The following is a 23438-nucleotide window of genomic DNA, read 5'->3' as shown; positions in this document are numbered from 1 at the left end:
GATATTTTGAACATCGCTCACAGAGATGTTGACACTCGAAGGGTTAAATTATATTCTGCTATGCAATTGCCACACGCAGTAAGCCTGCAATAAGCCCCAAGAGTAAACCTAGAACCTGATTGAGATGTGAATGAAGGTGTGTCGATGCGCATAGTACTGATGCTTGGTACGTTGCACATGCGCAGGACTCATTCATTCCATGCGTGACTGGGTCCTGTGACACATGGGCGACATCAAACTGTCAGTGATTTAATACCCCATAAGGGCGGGATGTACTATGACGAAAATGCGGTAAAACCCCCATTTTACCGCATTTTCAAATTTACTAAAACCCGGCCGCACCGTCTCCGGCGGGCAGGGTATCGCCCCCTTTGGGTGGCGATACCCTATAGAAGCCTATGGGCTTCTATCGCTGCCTGCTGTCCCTCGTCCACACCCCCCTCCTCTGTCCTCCGTGCTGCTCCTCCTCCCCTAGCAGCATGTCACAGCCGGGGATGTCCTTCCGGCTGCAGGGGGGAGGAGCAGAGCCCAGGAGGTGATGGAGACCCTGCAAACCACATTACAGGTATCGCGGGGGGCCTCCGTCACCAAATCTAATTCTGGGTGCACACTAGCAATCTGTCTTATGATATATATTATCGCTGAGACACTATCTTGACAATATCTTTTATACTGTGTATATATAGGGTCTGATTCTCATTGCATCGCTCCCCTGCACGTTCGCAGAGGGGAACGATGTTTGGCGCAGACGGCTGGTGTGAACAGGCATGGCAAACTGCAAGTTCGCCGTTCCGTTTGCACCTACCAGTGCGGGAGGAGAAACTGTCTGCTGTATGGGGGCGGCCATTTTGTGGTGGTCCTCAGCAGAAGAACGGAGCCGCCGGGACCAGCGCGAAAGGTAAGGCTGCGGGGGATTGGGGGGGGTTTGCATGGGCGGCGGGGCGCCCAAAACGTAGCTACGCCGCTGTTCATGGGTGTCCCTATGAAAACGATGGGAATACCCATGACGTGGTTGCCACCTGTTCCCGTACAAGGCGCACAGAAAGCTAACGCACCAGAGAGTGTTTTCGTTTTGCGTGTACACTCCAAATCAATCGATGGTCGGTGACCATCGATTGATTTGGTCCCAGTACCCATGCCTGCGAATTGATGTCTATGCAAATCATCCATTCGCAGCCATGAAGAGAATATGGCGAGTGAGGTGGGGGCGGGCAACGGGATGATGGTTGGGCGGCGTTAAAATCACATGCAGCGCTGTGTGTGTGAACCAGAATCATCCCCTATACTGTGTACGGCAGCCAGAAACAAGCGCCTTAATGAATCCCTGAAACAAGCAAATCGATCAGAGGATTTAGGTAAATGCTTGTGAGGTTTTGTGTTTGCAAATCTCCTGAAATCTGGTTTACACCACAGTAGAACTTAAGTTATTTGATCTCTTCTAATCTCTGTGTTCATCTTCTGAAGTCATTAGCCGAGGCTATCGAGCTTTTCCTTGCTATGTCCAATTATTTGAAGTGCGATTTCTTATGTCTTTGGTTATAAATAAACTGCCGTCAGGATTATATTTTGACATTAAAGCCAGACCCCCATACACTAAATGGCAGAGTCGTGCGTGTCCGATGCCCAGTTTTCTCTGCTGGCACAGCAATGTGACATTTCTGTGCCAGAGACGTAGTGCTTGGCTTGCTGCAATAATTTGATAACATTCCCCTAAGTGTAGTTCTCTTAAAACCACTTTTTCCAATATATAAATATTTAGAGATTACTGTAACGTAATGTGCTTATTAGAGAATGTTCTTTCTATGATGGTGCTTACACTGCAGTAGACTGAGTTTTTAACTCAAGCCAGGGTGTTTAAAGGCTGTGGGGGGCCTGTATGTGTGTTTACTACAAAAATATGGCAGTATTGCCAAAGATAATGCAGCCGGTAACACTGGCCATCAGGGGATATGGTCATTGGGTCAACCTTATTAATGTCGACATGCATTCGGTTGACCCCTGAAGGTCGACAGGCTGTAGGACGACACCTGAAATAGGTCAACTATTCTCCCTGTGCTTGGTCCAAATTCAAAGGTCGTCTATGCGCTCTGGGGGTTATTCAGATTCTGTAGCAATTGCTATGGGATGTGCAAAGTATTATCGGCACTTTGTGCATGCGATGAAGATAGCAAGGATGGCAGCAGACTGTCAATTTGTGTGAGAGCAGCGATGTCCTCCGTTTCCTAAAATATATCACCGGATGTATTTGATGTTGCTGTAATTATCTTGAAATACATCTTTACATCCAGTGAGTATGGGGCACAATATTCTGTACAGTAGGTAGCGAGTCAAAGCCTAATTTCTACTAACTAGCTCAAGTGCGGGATGTTGACAGAACTCCGACTTTATTTTTAAAGCGGCAATCATTTACAAGACAAAACCATGCCATGTAAATGATTGCCATTTTACAAAAGTCCAAGATCGAACGGCACACTGCAACTTTCTAGACTCTGGGCACTAGGATCACTAGGAGACCATAGCGGTGTCCCAGAGCCTAGTGCACATATGCAGATCTCAGGCAAAATAGCTGCCGCACCGTTTTATTGGTGAATTTTCTCCTGCATATGCGTGAAAGTTGCCATGACACTTTCTTGGTGGTTTCTGCATTGCCGCTGCTGTCGACACGGGACTCCGGATGGTAAATATTGAGTATTTACTAAATGGGTGCAGGGTATTCACCACACCTATTATAGTTAAGCAAGTGTATAAACCCCTTCATCTCATTTTGATATGCTCAAAATAAATTCTCTCTTGTGCACTTCTTACTTGTGTGCATACCTCATTTACGTTCACATTTCACAGCTCTCCTCTCCACACATGCACACTACAGACATACAGGGTTAGATGCAGAGGCGTAACTCTGGGAGGCAATGGAGTCACCTGCTCCCGGGGCTCCTGCTCCTAAGGGGGCACCTCTCCTCCCCTGCGATTATCAATCAGTTAATTAAAAACTGTCTATATCGCTTCCCCTCCTAACATCATTTTTGGAAGTGTCTCACCCTGTATTAGAACCCATGACCTGTTCTAATGGAGACAGACACCTTACTGATTGAGCTTTTTTTTTTTGGGGGGGGGGGGGGGTATTTCAGTGCAGTTTCTGTCCTTAAATGGTATTTCAATGCAGTTTTTGTTCCTTCACAACACCCATAGAAAGCAGTGGATGAAAAAAACGGGTTTCAAATGGGTAGGACCCTGCTTTATTACCGTTTAGAAATACCAGTTCAATAGAACCAGTAAAGTCACTCTGCACCTTTCAGCAGGGGTGAATTTAGGGGTCAGGCCGCCCCTAGGCACAACATTTTTGCCCACCCCCCCCCCCCCGGGTAGTTTTATGCAAAATATATTGATCTTTTTTTAACAAAGTATGAGAGAGCCCTATGTAACTTGCTAGGTAAATGTGGTAGTATCACTGGAATGCTCTTTCAGTATTACTAGTAAAATTTTTACATGTGCATAAACTCCACACAGACATAGGCATTCATCCACACTCACACCACTTATCTAAGAAAAAAAGACGCGTACAACTGAATGGGCTTAAAGGGGACGGCTTATTTATTTTGAGCAGGGGCGGCCTATTTGAATCTAACTAAAATTTATGTCCCTGCTCTAACTAAGGTGGCGGGCAAAGAACGGCATGCAAGAATAAATAACATTGCTGGAAAATAACAAAGTAATAAAAATAACAAACTCCGGATCTAAGGGCCACCTGCCCTTAATTGCCAAGGACCGGCCAACTGCCAGCGTCCAAGACAACGGCTCAATTATGAAGCGGACTTTTCAAAAGGGGGCCAATTGCCCTTAGGGTCAGGGGGTTGACCTTCTGCTTCTGCCCCTGCCCTCGCAAATATATCTAAGGCAGAGCTCACCACTCTGCCCGAGTCATCAGAAAATTGGGCCACCTGCCCTAAACTACAAATGTCCGCAAGAATTTTCGCTATCCGAAGTAGATGATCGTTAAGGTCCAGCTGCGGGCCCACCTGGATCGGTGATGCCCACATCTCGACATCAACCACCAGCTAAGTGTAAATACAGCTCTAATTTAACTACCGTTCTTTCCGCCAAGACAAAATAAGCCGACAACAACTAAACGACTAAATGCAAATGACTTCTCAAAAAACTAATTCTAACTAATAAATGGGGCGGGCGGGAGGGCAACGTTTCCTGAAGCAAGAGACAGAATCTTCTGGAAGCAAGAACATCACCCCATCAATCTCCACCTCTGACCTCAACCAGCCTATCCTGAACCATCATTCAAATCAGCCAACCCGTCAATCAAGATAAGCCGCACCCCCGGGCCCAGATCAAGTGTGTGAGCTGAGGATTCCTGCCAATAGCCAGGTGAGTTTATGCTGTTTTCAGCCAGACAAGCTGGCTTCTACAGTCTTAAACTCCACACAGACATAGGCATTCATCCACACTCACACCACTTATCTAAGAAATAAAGACGCGTACAACTGAATGGGCTTAAAGGGGACGGCTTATTTATTTTGAGCAGGGGCGGCCTATTTGAATCTAACTAAAATTTATGTCCCTGCTCTAACTAAGGTGGCGGGCAAAGAACGGCATGCAAGAATAAATAACATTGCTGGAAAATAACAAAGTAATAAAAATAACAAACTCCGGATCTAAGGGCCACCTGCCCTTAATTGCCAAGGACCGGCCAACTGCCAGCGTCCAAGACAACGGCTCAATTATGAAGCGGACTTTTCAAAAGGGGGCCAATTGCCCTTAGGGTCAGGGGGTTGACCTTCTGCTTCTGCCCCTGCCCTCGCAAATATATCTAAGGCAGAGCTCACCACTCTGCCCGAGTCATCAGAAAATTGGGCCACCTGCCCTAAACTACAAATGTCCGCAAGAATTTTCGCTATCCGAAGTAGATGATCGTTAAGGTCCAGCTGCGGGCCCACCTGGATCGGTGATGCCCACATCTCGACATCAACCACCAGCTAAGTGTAAATACAGCTCTAATTTAACTACCGTTCTTTCCGCCATATCAGTTCAACTTGAACTGACCCGCCACCAACCTAATTCCAAATAATCCCTCAACTAAAACTCTAAACTTCTCAATGCGTCTATTAAATTCTGAAAAAAAAACAAATCCATCCCGACTAAAGAGAGGTGCACCCCATCCGGCCTGTACAGGGTCTCGTTTCTAAAGGATATGGCCTCGTGCCTGACGACCACTCCGCCCTCCGTTACTATAGCCCTGCCGACTACGGAATTGATCCGCCTACGTACCAAATCAATGGCGCCCGGATTGAGTGCCTCTCTCCAAACCCTCCTAGATATAATCTCTGACCAGAAGAAACGGCAAAATCTCCATTCTCTGATCAGGTCCAGCAATAAATTCCTAATCTCCAATCGAATATTGAGACCGGAATTATGCGTGAGGTCGTTGCCCCCCAAGTGGATGATGACAAAAATTGGGTATCCAAACGCCCTAACTGACTCATCCAAGAGACCCCTCAACGCGGACCACCTCATACCTCTACGCCCCAGCCAACGGATAAATCGCGTCTCAGGGAAACGTTCCGTATCCGTGGTTACCTGGGACAAGGACAACCAATAAATAAAGGAATGTCCCACCATCCAAATCATATTGGTGTCCAAGCGTTGACCTGTAAGTTGAAATGATATATACCGTTAGAAAATTTGAAATAATGGCAAGCATCTGGCAAAATTTTAAAGGGGGGCCCGTGAGATTCCCTTAAAGGTGATTTTGCAGTTCTATATTAAAATGTTGAAAACTAATAGGAATGTGATTTAGGTGATCTATTTAAGACTAATTTGATTATTTGACCCACTTGAATTATGTATAATCCCTACCTGTTGTTCCTTATTCTATGGTGGGAGGGGGGGGGGGGGGGTGGGTCACCCGATTTGACTTGAGGCAAAAAACACAAATCTTCCACCAGTTGGCTAGAGCCTAATTTAAGACTGGTGATAACACAAAAAATTCCTCAAGGCCCCTCAAACACTAAAGCGTGTTTGGGCGAGCGGCTACTCCTCAAATGGGCTCACTGGACTATGTCGGGCTGATGTATCGCTTAAATGCACCAGACCGCCATCTTCCGAGTGCTCGTATGTCGACCTGAGACCAACCCGCCGCAGCGGCTGCCGAAGCGGCGCCGATACGAAAAGAGTGTGTCCCAAAGTCGGCTGGAGAAAGACCCTGATGCAATATACAGCGCCTGAAAACCGACCTGAACTGGAAGTTAGTAAGTGGGGACCCGTCGATGTGCATCAGCCAGGCCCCGGGCAATTGGGGCCGCAACTCCACGTAAGCCAGAGCCGCCGCCACCGGACAGATCCGGCGGCCGCCACTCCGACCCAAATGGACCCACTGCCCCCTGCCCACTACATCGGTCTTTGAGCGCTGAATCTTGCACCATAAACCGTCGTGGTGCACGTCGACGTGGCCGAACAGCATAGGCGAGGGAGATGCCCTGGTTGCGGACACCCATTCGCCTACTCTGAACGCCCATGGAAAGCCATGGCAAAGGCCAGCCTGAAAAGTCGAACCTCGTAATCGTTTGAGCAAATTACTCTTAGGGACCTCGAGATTCGACGCAACAAGCCGGCATCAATCGTCCGTCGCCTGTCGGGCAAAACCGGCCTGGCTCTGGCCGATCCCTTTAGCCTCCTGGAAAGCAAGAAAGACTTGGTGATGTCTCTCTTCCCACCAAGACGCAAAAAGAATGATATGCCTGCCATAGAGCGTCCAACAAAACTTCTGGACTTACCCTCCGTGTACAGGTTCCATACATAGGCATTAATAAGACGCTTAGCGCTCTTACCTGTGCCACCCTGTTCAAGCATGAACTCGCTCCAGCGCTCCCATGAGGCCAAATAAGCTCTAAATGTAGCTGGCGCTAGCGACCGCAGGGCCAGCTCCTCTACCCCTCCAGAGGCACCTGCCATAAAAAGGATGGACATGGTTCACCATACTTCTGGGCTACCGGCACCAATTGCCTGAATCTTACCCATTCGAAACGGGACAATGCATACGCTACTTCATTAAGTACGCCTGGGACGTGCTTGACTCGCAACGTAATGTTGTTCGCCAAGCACATCATCACCATCCGTGCTAAAATACGCAAAACTGGGAGGGAGGTTGACCTTAGATTGTGTAATGGATTGGACCACCCCTAAGTTATCACACCAAAAAACAACCTCCCTGCTTCCCAATTCTGCGCCCCAGAGCTCTAAGGCGACCATTATTGGAAATATTTCCAATAATAGCATATTCTTGGTCATGCCGTCTCATGCCCAAGATTCGGGCCAAGCCTCTGCGCACCAACGTCCCGCATAAAATGCGCCGAATCCGGAAGATCCTGCAGCATCTGTATATAATTCCAACTCCGCATTTGCAACGCTGGAGCTTGCCATATGCATATGCCGTTGAAATTATCCAGAAACATTTCCCACACTTTCAGATCCCCCTTCATTTCTGAAGATAGACGTAGAAAATGGTGGGGTTTGCGAATCCCGACGGTCGCTCGCTGCAGTTTTCTACAAAATATTTTGCCCAAGGGTATAACTCGACATGCGAAATTAAACAGGCCCAATAGAGATTGAGCCTGTCTAAATGTTAACTTAGCAGCCGCGATGGCATAAGTTATTTCGTCATGTAACCGGCGTACTCTATCTAGTGGAAGTTTACACAGACCTAGCTCAGAATCAATTTCAATTCCGAGGTACACCAAATCAGTAGTAGGTCCCTCTGTTTTTTTCCCTGCCGTGGGAACCCCGAAATCTCTAAATAAATCAAGCGCTGCTTCTAGTAACCTAAGGCACAGGTCAGAACTTGGAGGACCCACTTAAAAGAAAGTCATCCAAATAATGAGTAATGCTGTCAACTCCCGACACTTCCTGCAGGCACCACTGCAAAAATGTGCTAAAGCGCTCAAAATAAGCACATGAAATGGAGCAACCCATGGGCAAACATTTATCTATGTAAAAACCCCCATTCAATTTAAATCCCATGTACTGAATTGCGTTCTTATGCAAAGGTAATAGTCTAAAAGCTGATTCAACATCCAATTTGCACATGAGGGCACCAGGACCAATTTTCCTAATGATGTCTATAGCATCCTCAAATAAACAATAATTAACTGTGCACAAATCGTCATTGATGGCGTCATTGACAGACGACCCTCTAGGACAAGAAATATGCTGAATCAGCCTGAACTTCCCTTTAACTTTTTTGGGAACCACCCCAATAGGGGACAAAATTAGTCCCTCAACTGGTGGTGTTGAAAACGGGCCTGCCATGCGACCTAGTTTTACCTCTGCTTCAACATTTTGGGCCAGTTGGTGGATTTGTGCAATCCTTGATTGCGTGTGGACCTCCGCAACTGAGACAAAGGTGCCGAAAACGACACCTGTTTCCCCGGCTGCACTGCCCATTATTAAATGAGTAGCACTTACCATGGCCAGGCTTAGTATTACCTCCCTTATTAATGTTATTGTAAGGCCTACTCCCATACTTTCTTACCCACCCCTTAATTCTCAGCAGCCCTAATAGGTGTAGCTGATTCGGCAACTTCGCCATATAACTGTACGTCTTTTTTTTACCAAAATCATACACCTCCCGGCCGTGCTGCTTCCTCCTAAACTCTTCGTCATAAATCCGCCAACCAGGACCGACGTAAGAGGTGTAGGGTTTATGAATAAGAAACTGGTATCTCACCAGGTTCGCATATTCATCTGGATGTGCCTCTAAATAACAGGCCGCAAAATTAAGTATGCCTCTTACCCAGTTATTATAAGTGCGAAAGGCATCCTCGCTAGCGGGTCCTTTCTTCCTTGCGGCTAGAAGGGCCCGCCTATCCTTGCTTGTTAAAGCAAAGATATCTACGTAGCGCCCTTTTCTGATCCTATCCCTTGCCCTAGGACGCAAACCCCGCTTAACAGCGGTGTTTGCGCATATGCACCGCATCGGACTCGACCGATACATTAGAGGATCCCGAGCTATGGGACCTATATTCTCTACGCCTCTTCCGCCTGCGTCTCCTCGTGACGCCGTCCGAGGATGACTTATCCTCGGAAGACGTCGATGCCAACGAGGAGTCCGAGGTTTCATTTCTGCGCCGTCTCTTCCGAGCCTTTGCAGATCTTTTCCGCTTAGCTTTCTTCTCTACAGAAGAATCCTCTGACCCACCACTGCTAGACCCTGCATTATCCTCATTTGTCCAGTCAGGATCATTCGTGGACTCACCAGTATCAGATGATGCTGCCCTTCTTCTTCTACGGTCACCGCCTCCTCGACTCGACGATGGGCCTTCCATGACTTGTTCCGTGGAATCTTGACCTGTCAATAGAGGTTCGTTAACAACCCCCATCACAGGTGGAACATTCGGCGAAACCCTTTCAGCAGAGGAAATGACATTTCCCCCTCGCGCCGCAGTAATAGTCGGAGCTATCGCTTGGGCTATGAGGTCAGATACTGACTCCAAAGTTGCCGAAGGGGCAGTTCCCCCCTGCCCACCTGTCCCGGTGGTTAACAGAGGAGCCACTGCCGACACCACCGCTGCGCATATAGATGTAAGCGCCGATGTGTCTAATGACACGGTGTTACCTTCTGTGTTTCTCCCTGCAACCGCGTCCGCATATGAGCGACCCGGTTGCGTCCTGGCCCCTTGTGGCGCCACATTGGTATCCCTTGTTTTCTCCGCGACCAACCTTCTCCTCGCTGTCCGTCTAGATCTGGCGTTAGATTTCCTAACCCCCTCTTCCGGATTCATTTCTGAATCACTTTGCTGGTCCCCTTCACTAACCCCGCCTTCTTCGTTTGAACCAGCAAAGGGGGCTTGCTCTTGCACACCGGATTCGCTGCTCTGCGAATCCACTTCATCTGATTCACTGCATGGGGATACGGATTCAGCTGAATCCTCGCTATTATCCTGCCACGTAGCTACCGCCGATTTAAACATTGCGAATTCGGCTTCAGTTAGCTTATGCCTCATGCCCTCAATAAATTGTCCCTTGGGGTTGCTAACATTACTAATACCACCAGATGGCGCTGCCCTACCATTTCTATTCTTCCCTTGTCCCTGAGACCTCCTGCCATTACCTCTTCTTACAGCAGAGGGCGCTCCAGGCATAGAAGTGCCTGCCACACACTCTGCGCTGCTGTAAGTAACACCCCTGCTATTTCTTCCCCTGGCCTGCCTCACACAACCCTCAGTGCTTATATGCACAGGGCCATCTTTATTATAACTAGGGCGCGCTGCCCTTCCCTGTCCTGCCTTTCTACCTTTTTTACCTTTTTTAACTAAGGGTGGGGGACCGGAGTGACACTCGGCCCCCGCACCCCTTATTTCTGATGATGAGGCGGCAGCGTCAAGCCTAGTGCCTGCGCTCCGCCTAGTAACCCGGCTGGCTGCTGTATTGGGAGGGGGAGAAGCAGGCTCTGTCGCCTGCGTCCCCGCTGCCCTCCCCCTTGCGCGCTCCGGAGCGGGCCTAGCTAACCGCCCGCCGCCGGAGCCTCGCGCGGCAGGAGGTGCATCCGCACTCCTGCTCCTTCCATACCCTGCTCTCCCCCTCTGCCGCCCGCCCGCTTGCGCTACCCGGGCGGGCGAATCAGCAACTTGCGGCCTACCCCGCTGGCGTCCGCCCGCCCGAGCACCGCTGTCGGACGGCGCCATCCTCCTGCATCTCCCTCGCCGCCCGCCCGCAGTACTCAAGCGGGCGGGCGCAGCCACAGCCCGCGGCACCCCTGCAGGGGCGATTAACTGTGAATAATCCATGGGGGCTGCAGCAGCCGCCTCAGCCCCCGTTCTCCGCGCTGGTGATGGGGATAAGCCCCTCTCTTCACCGCGCGCTGGAGGCCTGTTCCTGGGCCTGACTAAAACAGCCCCAGCATATCTAGTGGGAGCCCCCACTGATCTTTTAGGCCTCGCTGCCATTTAAGTTAGGAATAGAAAGAAAGATAATAGGGAAAAGAAATGAAGGGAAAAGAGATTAAGCTTTATTAGTTGATAGTGTAAGAGAAGAAAGATTAGGAGAGAAAGAAAAAAGGGGGATATATAATCACAAATTTAGTTGTAATTAAGAAATGTTGTACTCAACAGTCCTCTTCAACGTTTCCTGAAGCAAGAGACAGAATCTTCTGGAAGCAAGAACATCACCCCATCAATCTCCACCTCTGACCTCAACCAGCCTATCCTGAACCATCATTCAAATCAGCCAACCCGTCAATCAAGATAAGCCGCACCCCCGGGCCCAGATCAAGTGTGTGAGCTGAGGATTCCTGCCAATAGCCAGGTGAGTTTATGCTGTTTTCAGCCAGACAAGCTGGCTTCTACAGTCTTACTGAACTTTTTTGTAAGGAGATTGTTAAAAGTCTAGAAAGTTCTTTGTTAAATCAGAAATTTTTGTTTAGAGCCTTGGCTCAGAGGTGTACACTATGCCAAAATTTAGCAATTGAATAATTATAGGCACACTGCATGCATCACTGGTGCAATGTACAGGAACTGATTTTGGGTTATGCTCGTAGTGAGGATTCATTAGCATGTGATTCACAGGATGCGGACATTTTGGGAAAGGTAAAGGAATGCCTACAGATGGTGAGTTAGGACCATTTTTAGGGTGTAAAGCAGCTGCCAACGTAGATCCTGTATGCAGGAAACACATCTCTGGCCTCTCAGCTCATGTCTATTCTGAGTGACCATAATCTGACTTTTTCGCCAATGCCGCGAATGTGGATGCAGTTGCGGGCATCTGTGAAATCTTACGTGGGCATCTTGATAGAAATCTTATTGGTCAATCAATACAGTAATAGTACAGTAGTCAGGAGCATGAGGTTCCTGGCTGCAGTGCTGTGGTGTAAACCCCCCCCCCCCCCCCCCCCGGATATGTATATGTGCACCTGCACTACAACTTTAACTATATATTTATATATATATATATATATCAGTAGCGCACGCAGGGGGGGTTTCTGAGTACCCAGAAACCCCCCAAGGAGTCTAAGGACTCTAGGCTGAAAGCTGAGGGTCCCCTCTTTCCATGGGTACAATAATTTTTAAAATCGGAACTTGGGAACCGGAGATATCTGACTTCAAAGCAGTGGTCCCCATCCAAGCCTGTTAATTGCTATTCCCAGTCAGATATTTCAGGTTCTGTCTGACTTGGAGTTTTGCTGAGGGTATATTCCAAAAGCTGGGACTCTCCCCCTTTGAATGACACTAGTAGCTTGTCTTTACTGTTCCCAGAACCAGAGATATCAGCAGCTGGGTACTGCTCCAGCTCCACACACCTGGTATGTAGTTTTATATACTCGTTGGCAGATTGCTCTGCCTCCTGAACTCTGATCCCCTAGTACCCAATAGCATTCGCTAGGTGGGATTCTCTAGTTTTATTTCCATTAAAATCTAAGAAATCTATTTCTGGGAACTGGAGATATCTTCAGTCAAGCAAGTTGTCCTCCCACAAGAAAATTATGAATAATAAGCCCACTCCACTATACACCCCTCCTCTGCATATTAAACATCCTCTACCACCCTGGAAGTTATGTATCAGGGCCCCTTCATTCAGCCCAATGCCCTCTTCTCCCATCCCATCTCCCACCATCTGTGCAGTAAAGGGGTAATTAGTGGAAATTACTGACCCAGGCCCTACATGCTGAGCGGTTGATATAATACTCCCTACCACCCGCGGGACATCAAAGATTCCCCCACCCCTACCACTGGAGGATCGGTAGGGGCCCCAATACATTGCTATGCCCAGGGGACTACACTCCTTTTTTTATATATATGTGTGTGTGTGTGTGTGTGTGTATAATTATTATTATTATTTTTATAAATTTGGTCTATCTATAATACTTTCACTGACCCGGCATATACTAGGTCTCCTAAGTGTCCATCTCTATGCTTTGCTCCGCCCCTCTGGAAACCCCCTTCTGAAAATCCTGCGTTTGCCCCTGTATATATATATATATATATATATATATATATGCCATAATAAAATAACACCAGTACACTGGTGTTGGAAACACACAACAATTAGCTCTTGTAAACAGAGGCACACACTTTTAACCAGAAAATTTTGTGGCACTTACTGTTAATAGAAATGATGCAAACAGTTAAAGTGTCTGCTCCGGACACATTCCTCTCCGTGCAGCAGCAATATGAGGGGTGGGAGGGCTCGGTATTCTGCACGGAGAATAGTTCCTTGCCTTTTGCAAGGAAGGAAAGTAACACACTAGTAAATAGCAGTTTTTCACAGCCTGTGTGGGCACTGGGCAGACTCCTCCGGAGTTTCAGGCTGTCAGTGTGTGGAGCAGGCGCATACTGTCTGCATGAACTGCTCTGAAGGAGGGAGGGACTCGGGGACACAGAACTATAGCTTCAGGCTGCCGGTGCTGTTACCTAGAGTAGGATAGGTACAGCGGCAGCCGGCAGCCAACAGCAGCAGCAGAGCTGAGCACACACACAGGCAGTGGGGATGCAGAGAGCTCCTCCCTGTACTGAGGAGCCGTGGCAAGCAGGCGCTCTGTAAAAGTGTCAGACTGACATAATGGGTGACAGCAGGAGCCGGAGGTGCCTGCCTGGCGGCTGCCGCCCGTGATAGGTGTCGCCCCTAGGCCCGTGCCTCACGGCCCTGCCTTTCAGACTGCACAACTTACCGTTTTAAAACGGTAAAAAAACTGCAAAATAACAGGGAAAAAAGTGCGGTCTGAACGGGGCATAAGTAGAGAAGCTTCCCAAAGCAACCAATCAGCTTCTAATTATCTAATTATTTAGCACAGTCTACAGTATGGCAGAAGCTGATTGGCTGCTTAGGTAAAACTTCTCTCCAAGGCTTGATCCATGTCCCCTGCAGTCTGGAATCAGTGAAAAGCCCTACCGAAGGAGAGGCAACACGTGCACAAAGAACACACAAAAAGGTAGTTCTTTTTTAATTACTACTACACTTGTAAAATTACAGACACAAAGCTGTATGATAAGTATCAATTCCAACATAAAAATCCTTCCAAATAGAACCGTTAGCAGGGAATGTCTGCCCTTCTGTCGTCTTGCCCCGAAACTTGTACACTTTGATGAGCCTCCTCCACTTGCAGCGATGTGTACAATGAGCATTAACTCTTCATCACCACCTTTAGGCATCTGAGATTAGGATAACACCCAGCACCCATATATATATATATATATATATATATATATATATATATATATATATATATATATATATATATATATATATACTGAGGTACATTTCTCATTGCTGGACACAACTGATGAATACCCACTGTCTGTACCGGCTATGTACAGCATTGATGTATCACTAAGACTAGTGACCATATTCACAAAAAGGACTAGCACAACAACTGTGACTACTTGGGTGATAGCAATTCATTAATACAGGTTGAGTATCCCTCATCCAAATATCCGTTATCCAAATTATTCCGAAAACCATACATTCCAGAAAGTTACTTAAAAAAAAAAACACTACTGGGAACATCTGTAACAACACTACTGAGGACATGATATTTAACTGGCACTACTGAGGACATGATATGTAACTGGCACTACTGAGGACATGATATGTAACTGGCACTACTGAGGACATGATATGTAACTGGCACTACTGAGGACATGATATATAACTGGCACTACTGAGGACATGATATGTAACTGGCACTACTGAGGACATGATATGTAACTGGCACTACTGGGGACACGATATGTAACTGGCACTACTGGGGACATGATATGTAACTGGCACTACTGAGGACATGATATGTAACTGGCACTACTGAGGACATGATATGTAACTGGCACTACTGAGGACATGATATATAACTGGCACTACTGAGGACATGATATGTAACTGGCACTACTGAGGACATGATATGTAACTGGCACTACTGGGGACACGATATGTAACTGGCACTACTGGGGACATGATATGTAACTGGCACTACTGAGGACATAATATGTAACTGGCACTACTGAGGACATGATATGTAACTGGCACTACTGAGGACATGATATATAACTGGCACTACTGAGGACATGATATATAACTGGCACTACTGGGGACATGATATGTAACTGGCACTACTGAGGACATGATATATAACTGGCACTACTGAGGGCATGATATGTAACTGGCACTACTGAGGACATGATATGTAACTGGCACTACTGAGGACATAATATGTAATGTAACTGGCACTAAATGTGTGCAAGAAAATGATTGCTTGGCGTTTAAATTCAGTGTATCTAATATAGTACACAAACTTTGTTTCATGCACAAATAAAATATATTTGTGTGTATTTCATGTGTTTGATGTGTTTGCACAACATCAATGCAAGATACCTCAGGATACATCATTAAAAAATATTCTGAAATACGAAATAATCCCTTATCCAAAATTCTTCTGGTCCCGAGCATTTTGGATAAGGGATACTCAACCTGTATGAGTTGTGCGTAGACTTTTCCACACTAACAAAGCTGCGGTTTTGTGAAGCAGCCATGATTATAGTAACAAACACAGCCCTTATTTACACTAGTCCGTTTTTGAAGTCTCTACAGTAAAAATGCACCTTCAGAAAGAAGGATATGTATACACAGCATCAGTACACAGTCCTGATACTCAGCCAATCCAACAGTCCATGTATTCATAATATACAGTATGACAAGGTGTTACAGGGAGTCCTGGCTAGGCAAAGAGTGACAAGCAGCTGCTACAGGAGGTAACCTGCAACCCTTTGATCCTGGCAGAAAGTATTTGTAGCAATGCATTTTATGAAGTAAGCTCACAGGACAAGGCAGGAGTGATGCATGGGGGAACAGAGCACAGACTGAAGTGCTCTTCCCTGGTTTTGGGAGTAAAGCGATAGACACTGATGATCGGGCAAGTAGAATTACAAAGAAGACCGGAAGAAAATAATGGGAAAGAAATAGAGAGGAAGACATTGAAAGCCATGCAGACAGAGGCATGGCCCCTGGGGCCCCATACATAGTGGTACCATCTCTTACCTGCATGGTCAGCGGAGAGAGTTGTGCACGGATGCTGCAAGCCTGGGATTGTGTGACAGTGGTAACAGTGTGCTGTGTCTTCTCTCTCCTCCCAAGCTCTTATCCCAGTCTCCAGGAAAAAAGCCTCTTTTGTGTTAACTGTTTCCTCACCACACTCCTTGAACCATCTCTGTTAATGCTGTTTTGTTTGAAGGAAATGTTTTACCTTACAATTTCCTAGCCCGACATAGGATGAAGCATTTGCTTCTTGTTCTTTTATGGCTTAAAAAATAATCTACAATGTTTATGACTAAAACAATACTTTGTTTTGACACATCGTGAGCTAAACATCATACATACTGTAGATCCACTTATCTATATGAATTGCATAAGTTTTAACATTTACACATCTTGTGTGCTGATCTTGTGTGGGATTCAGTATGAAATCCCGGCGGTCAGGATCCCGGCGTTCAAAATCCCGACCGCCGAAATCCCGACAAGGGGGGGCGTGGAACGCCCCCCCTTGCGGGCTTGCTGCGCAGGCCTGGTGCCTCGCTACGCTCGGCATGCTAATTTATTCTCCCTCCAGGGGTGTCGTGGACACCCACGGAGGGAGAAAGTGTCGGGATTTCGGCGGTCGGGATTCTGAACGCCGGGATCCCGACCGCCGGGATTTAAACTGCATCCCCTTGTGTGATATCTCTCTCAGTTTATAGCAGATATATATAGAGGGATTCCATACTCTGGGCAAGTCTACAGAGACTTATTTACAGTATACATACAGCAGAGAATATGTTGTTTTTGGGAAGGTGAATGATGCTGCAGCATGTGGTCCTTTAAATACTGTACATATTATTGGCACAGGTCTGGAATACATGGCTTTTTGGTTGATGTTAGTTAGTGTGTTTGTGATGATGGGTTACTAAAATCAGGCAAATCCAAAAAATGTGTTGACAATTTGTGTGTCAACCATTGTCATGTCGGCCTTTTTAACCCATCAACCTTTTTTTACCAGTCAGCACAAGGACATATCCTAATGAAGTCACAGGTGCTGTTTGCGGCGCTGTATGTCACACGGCATATGCCGCAATGGTCTTGGGAAGACGGCTGGGTACTTGTGGACAATCACGGCTCCCACGATGTGCATCGTATAGCAAAAAATCGCATCGCATGCTATTTGATCGCATGCGATCGCATGCGGTTTTTAACAGAAAAGCATCCAAATGCATTGAAATTAGTATCAAACATGTTCAATGGCCCCCAAATGTCATGTTTGAGGCTGTACCACCCCCACTATCAACGCGAACCCGAAGCGTGGCGAGCGGCGGCGGTATGCGTCCTACGACCTTTTCATACCCCCACTATCCACGTCGGCGTGGAGTTGAGAATAGAAAGTGTGGTGAGCGCAGCGAGCCACCGAGCCCGAAGCGTGGCGAGTGCAGCGAGCCCCGTGAGGTATCCGCGGGTATTCACAGGTATACGCGTCCCCTCGCGGGCTTCACAGGTGTCCGCGTCCCCTCGCGGGGCTCGCTGCGCTCGCCGCGCTTCGGGCTCGGTGGCTCGCTGCGCTCACCACACTTTCTATTCTCAACTCCACGACGTGGATAGTGGGGGTATGAAAAGGTCGTAGGACGCGTACCGCCGCCCCTCGCGGGCTCGCTGCGCTCGCCACGCTTCGCTCGCCACGCTTCGCTCGCCACGCTTCGCTCGCCACGCTTCGGGTTCGCGTTGATAGTGGGGGTGGTACAGCCTCAAAAATTACATTTGGGGGCCATTGAACATGTTTGATACTAATTTCAATGCATTTGGATGGTTTTCTGTTAAAAAACGCATGCGATCGCATGCGATTTTGTAAAAAAAAATGGTTAAAAAATGCTAAAATCGCATCCAATTGCATGCCACTATATATGGCATGCGATGGGAGCCATGATACTCCACAAGTACAGGCGGCTGTGATGAGGATTTAGTTCCTAAATGATTGACAGTCAGGGTCAGGGATGGGAGATAACATGCGAGTGGTGTGCCACAACAATTTCAGGGGCAGGTGACAGGTTGCTACTGCAATCCCATATACTACCAACATTGATGTAATGCGACAACTCAGAAAGTCAAGTATTGCTGATTCTGCGTTCGGTGATAACGGATCCTAGACGCATCCCATGGGGGTTTCAATACAAACCCAGGCTGCTGTCACATTTGCATATTTTCGCACAGCAGTTGCATGATAAATCATAGCTGCGGGCAATTAGCGCCCTTTCTGAATCAGGCCCACAGATTCTTCTCACCACATAAAAGGTATCATAGACTCTAGATAGATTATTACATTGGTATATATAATACAGATATACCAGCAGCATCCTACGCCCACCCCCTCATTTCCATGGTAACAGCCCAAGTACCGAGACCCTAATGTGAAAATAACTTTTTAACCCTTAGACAACCATAAATGCATGCTGCATGTATGGTCTTTGCTCGCAGTGAGCGATCTTTAGACTAAAATAGATGTGTTCCGGGTATCAGAGTACCACTATATGCACAGTGAGCACAATGGTTTTTTCCTCCTTCCTGCAGGTGTGCCACCAGGAGCGCAGGGAGACGCAGCCGCGCTGCCACAGCAACAACTTAAATAAGCACATAAGGAAATTGGATTTCAGAGAGGTGTCTGCAAGATTGAGGAATACAAAAGCATACCCTCCAACATGACCCATTCCATTAGGTACAAAATGCTCTGTTTCTGGACTTCCTTACCAGTGGCAGTTGCAGATGTGAGTCTGCAGCACAGTCCAATATTCAAAAAGGGGAGTCACACCTACTGCCACTCCAAACATCACTGTACTGGACTCACTGGCAGTTGATGTGACCCCCCTCTTTTTTTTAACATTAGATTTTTATTGAGAAAATATTTCTTGTTTTAGTTGCACAAAATATCAACATATGATACAAGACAATTACAGTAATTGAGCAAATATAAAGGAGGGATGGGGGTACAGAAAAAAAGAAACAGGGCGAGATTGGGAGGGGGAGTATGGGGAAGGGGGAAGTACATCAGGTACACAATGTCTCAACAACAACAAGATGTAAATATCCTACTTGGCAATCAACGGGTCAATCACAAGTCAGGGTAGGGGCCCTGGGCTTAAACTAGGGGATCTGAGGGAAGACAAACCAATCGGGACGTTTTGCATGGAGGGGCAGCCCGTTCTCTCCCTATATTTGGACCACTTAAGCCACTTTGTGCGTATAGATGGGGACATTGTGGAAAAACTGTGATCAGCTGTCTCGAATAAAAAATGTTTGTGTATCTTATTTATAATCACTGATATGTTAGGGATTTCGGGTGATTTCCACAGGTAGGCCAAGGAAGCTTTTGTGGCTATCAGGATATGACCCAGGAGGTATTTGTCTTCTCCAATCGTGTCTTTGGGGAGATAGTGGAATAGCGCCACTAGAGGATCCTTTGGGACAGTCTCCCCCAGTACTTCTGAGATAAGTAGGAAAACCTCGCTCCAGAGTGTGTGAATTACAGGGCAGCGCCAAAAGATGTGCAAGAGGTCTCCCGTCATTCCACAATTCCTCCAGCAGCTAGCTGAGACATCTGGCCAAATTGTATGTAACCGCACCGGGGTGAAGTACATTCTATGAATCAGTTTGTAAAACATTTCTGAGTGGTTTACACACCCAGAAATCTTAAAGCTCGATTTAAAAATAGCTTCCCAAATTTCTTCGTTAAAAGTGTTAGGAAGATCTCTCTCCCACTTAACTTGTGCTGGGAACTTCACTTTTTGCTGTACGCTGAGTAAATATGTGACCCCCCTCTTTGAATTTTGTACTGTGCTGGAGTCCAACCTCTGTAACTGCCACTGGCAGGGAAGTCCAGGTACAGAGCATTTTGTACCTAATGGAATAGGTCATGTTGGAGGGTATGCAAAAGCCGGTGCAGCATTTTAATAGGCTGCCGGCGTCCTAAGTTGAAACAGCCTGCGCTCCGGGACCTGCTTCATTCAGTGCAGTGTGGTGGGCAATGAGTCGCCCAGGCCTTTCCTCTCAGAGAGGCTCGGCCTGGGACAGCACCCCCCTGATGGAGGCCATATATTAACATACTAGCTGACAGCACTTAATTAGCCAAAAGGCTTTCTACTTGACTGCCATTTCCTTTTGAGCTACTGCTGGAACAACGACCATTTGATTTTTAGTTGGCAAAAACAATTGTTTTCATTTTTTATTTGTATTTCTTTTTTTGTACTTTTGTTTTTATTTTATTGTATTTTATACAAAAGAAAATTAAGTTTATAACATTAGTACGCCCGGAACAGATGTTACTGCTACATATTGCTTAAATGATTTGATAAGAGGTAGCAAGTGCTCTAAAGGGAGGCGGGCGGCGGCACAGATGTGCCCTCATATATCTAGTCTCAATACGCCACACAAGGCAATAGCCCTGGCGCCAGTGTGCCTCCAGGTTGTTCTTGGACTTGGACGTACCAGGAGACTATAGTGATTAATGTGATGTATGACAAATGGATATTGTCCCTTATTCAGATATACATGTTACATCGGCCCCACCTGCAGTGCACATGGTTTTGCCCATTTTGAGAACAAATTTGTACTGCGATCAGATCTGAATAAGGGCCATTGTACGTGACTGAGTTTGTGTATGGAGCACAATGGAACTTATATTGGAAGCAGCTGCAGCTGCTACGTTGTAGTACAGATATAGGGGCAAATTTATCATAATCCGCATCCCGGAAGGGGATGTGGTAAAATCGGCATTCAGGACATTGCGAATGCAATACACAGCCTTTTCACGAAAAATACCCGGAGTATGTGCTGCACATGTCTGCCCCACCCTCCACTGGTCATACACACCACACCAGACACCAGGACTGGTGATCGGAAGGGCTGGCATGCATTGGAACCTCTTCCTGCTGTGACCCCCGGTGCTGTAAAGTGAGCTGCATCACTTTACTGCACTGGGGGTCACACAGCAGTGCAGGAGGATCCGATGACAATCTGCCCTCAACAGAGCACCAACACTGTTCCATGGGTGTAGGTGATATATATATATATATATATAGGTAACAGTAGCTAGCAAGCAGCGGCACTCAGCAGGATTTGTGATGGTGATAAAAGGTTTTAATTCCAACGTTTCGAGGCTCTAAAGTGGCCCCTTTGTCAAGGTGTACAAACAATAAGTGACCATGAAGTCCTACCTTAAATACCAGTAGGATCCCGTGCAGAAGATTTCCCCCTCCGTGGAGCGCGCTCCGGCGTCTGTTGTCACTTCCGGGTTGTCAAACAGGAAGTTCCTGTTGTCATGGTTCCATAGACGCTTTGAACACTGTAGACGCAAGCTGGAGCGTGCTGTCAGCGTCGTAGGTTGCCATGGCTCCCTGGAGTGTAATCATCACCGCGGCGCTCACACGGCTGGGGAAAAATAATACAAAATAAGATAAAGTGCAAGTGCCTGGTTCACAATACAGTAATAAAGTGCATGGTTATAATGCAATAAGGAGTAAACAAAATGAAAGTGAAATGAACTGCTGCGGAGATTAGACACGGGGTTCCGTGTGACATTGAGTCTGACAGAAGGCTCGCATACAAAACGTCATGTAACTGAATTTTCAACAGTATTATTCAACATTCCTGGTGTTAGGGTAAACTGTACCCCTATTTCAAAATAGTCCCCTTACCTTTCACAATGGACCAAAGACAGTACATGAAAAGAAGGGGGGGATACAACCGGGACCTACCCGGATGAAGAGTGAAAGGGGTAAGAGAGGGAGGGAAGAAATGGAAGGAAAGGAGGAAGGGGCGTGAGCCGAGGAAGAAATAAATATAGCAGTTAGCAGATTTAGAATCGAAAAAGAGAGATACAAAAGAGAGAGATAAAGTATGAAGAGCAGACATGTACTAATGCAGAAATGGATCATAAAGTTTTAACAGTAGTGCATTCACTTAAACAGTGCTATTAAAGGGGGCCATATATTCCCAACTTGGACCTTCCCACAGCTTCAAAGGAATATACTATAATTTAGCCGTTCATTTAGTCCTACTGGTTTGCTAGACTTCAATGTATAAATCCATTTTGTCTCAAGGCGCAAGAGTTCTCCATCCCTGTCACCACCCCTTTTCCTCGCTGGGATGTGATCAATGATTAGATGTTTGAAGTCTGCCAAGGTGTGCTTTGATTCCACGAAGTGTCGGGCCACCGGCTGGTCTGAAGTCTTCCCTGCCAAGGCTTGTTTTATGGCCGATTGATGGAGTGCCATTCTTTCTCGCACAGTCCTTGTTGTTTTGCCCACATAGATGAGCTGGCAAGGGCAGGTGATTATATATACAACGTGGGTGGACAGACACCCCAGAACATATTTTATCTTAAATAACTTAGATTTAGCTGAGTCCTGGAATGTGTTACTCACTATCATGTGAGAGCACGTCGTACACTTTGGACACCTGTAGCAGCCAGGTTGTCGTGTCAAGAAGTTAGCTGGGGTAGGGTTGGAGAATTCTGATATGTCCGTGTGGACTAAGTAGCTCTTAATGTTTTTGCCCCTTGTATAGCAGGCCATGGGCTTTACTTTTCTCAGGTCTGGCAGCTGTTTATCAGTGGCTATTATTGGCCATAATGCTCTAGTGGCACGTGCTAATACTGGGCTGGAGGTGTTATACCTAGATGTCCATGGTATCACTGCCCTGGAGTCTTTGTTCTTGGGTGTAAACAGATTGCTGCGAGACATTTGCAGTACATCTTCTTTTGCTGTCACTAATTCTTGATGTGTGTACCCACGTTCTTTGAAACGGTACATCATTTTGTCCAATTCTTTGGGCAATAGAAGTGGGTCACTGGTGATACGTGCTGCCCTGATCATCTGAGACCTTGGAAGGCCCTTCTTGAGCGCTCTGGGATGATGGCTATTACTTCTCAATAAGTTATTTTTGTCCGTCGGTTTGGAGTATAGATTGGTGTTTATTACTCCGTTGTTAATGGACACCAGCACATCCAGATAGTTGAGCTCAGTAGTGGAGTATTGTGATGTCACCCTTATTGGTGATTCTCTGTTATTAATTGTGGTCAACACTTCCTCCAGTTTATTGGGCCCCCCTGTCCATAAGATGAACAGGTCATCTATAAAGCGGGTATACATGAGGACGTGCCTGGATACTTCTGGGTTATTGAAGAACATGTCCCACTCCTCCGCGAACATGAAAATATTCGCGAAGGATGGCGACACGTTGCTCCCCATTGAGCACCCTTTCAGTTGCAGGTAAAAGTTGTTATCAAATAGGAAATAGTTCTTTTTCAATGTTAGTGACAGCAATGTGATGAACAAATTAATGTCCAATGTTGTAAGTTTTTCTTTGTTAAGGAATTCCTTCATAACCTGCAACCCCTGGTCGTGGGGTATATTGGTATACAAGCTATTTACGTCCAA

General features: G+C 46.7%; 1 protein-coding gene across 1 annotated transcript in view; it reads right to left on the bottom strand.

Moving 5' to 3' along the window:
* Nucleotides 1-16168, bottom strand: part of KCNIP3 (potassium voltage-gated channel interacting protein 3) — a 119023-nt gene extending 102855 nt beyond the window's left edge. Inside the window, exon 1 of the mRNA XM_083184583.1 lies at nt 16027-16168. Coding sequence (XP_083040709.1) covers nt 16027-16032 — 6 coding nt within the window. The 5' untranslated portion in view covers nt 16033-16168. The remainder of the gene's footprint in view (nt 1-16026) is intronic.
* Between the last annotated feature and the right edge of the window lie 7270 nt (nt 16169-23438).

This window comes from Crinia signifera, chromosome 4, assembly GCF_055691185.1.
Source record: "Crinia signifera chromosome 4, ASM5569118v1, whole genome shotgun sequence".
Classification (NCBI taxonomy): Eukaryota; Metazoa; Chordata; class Amphibia; order Anura; family Myobatrachidae; genus Crinia; species Crinia signifera.
Note: the sequence above shows the minus strand (reverse complement) of the source record. Positions and strands in the feature narration are given on the sequence as shown.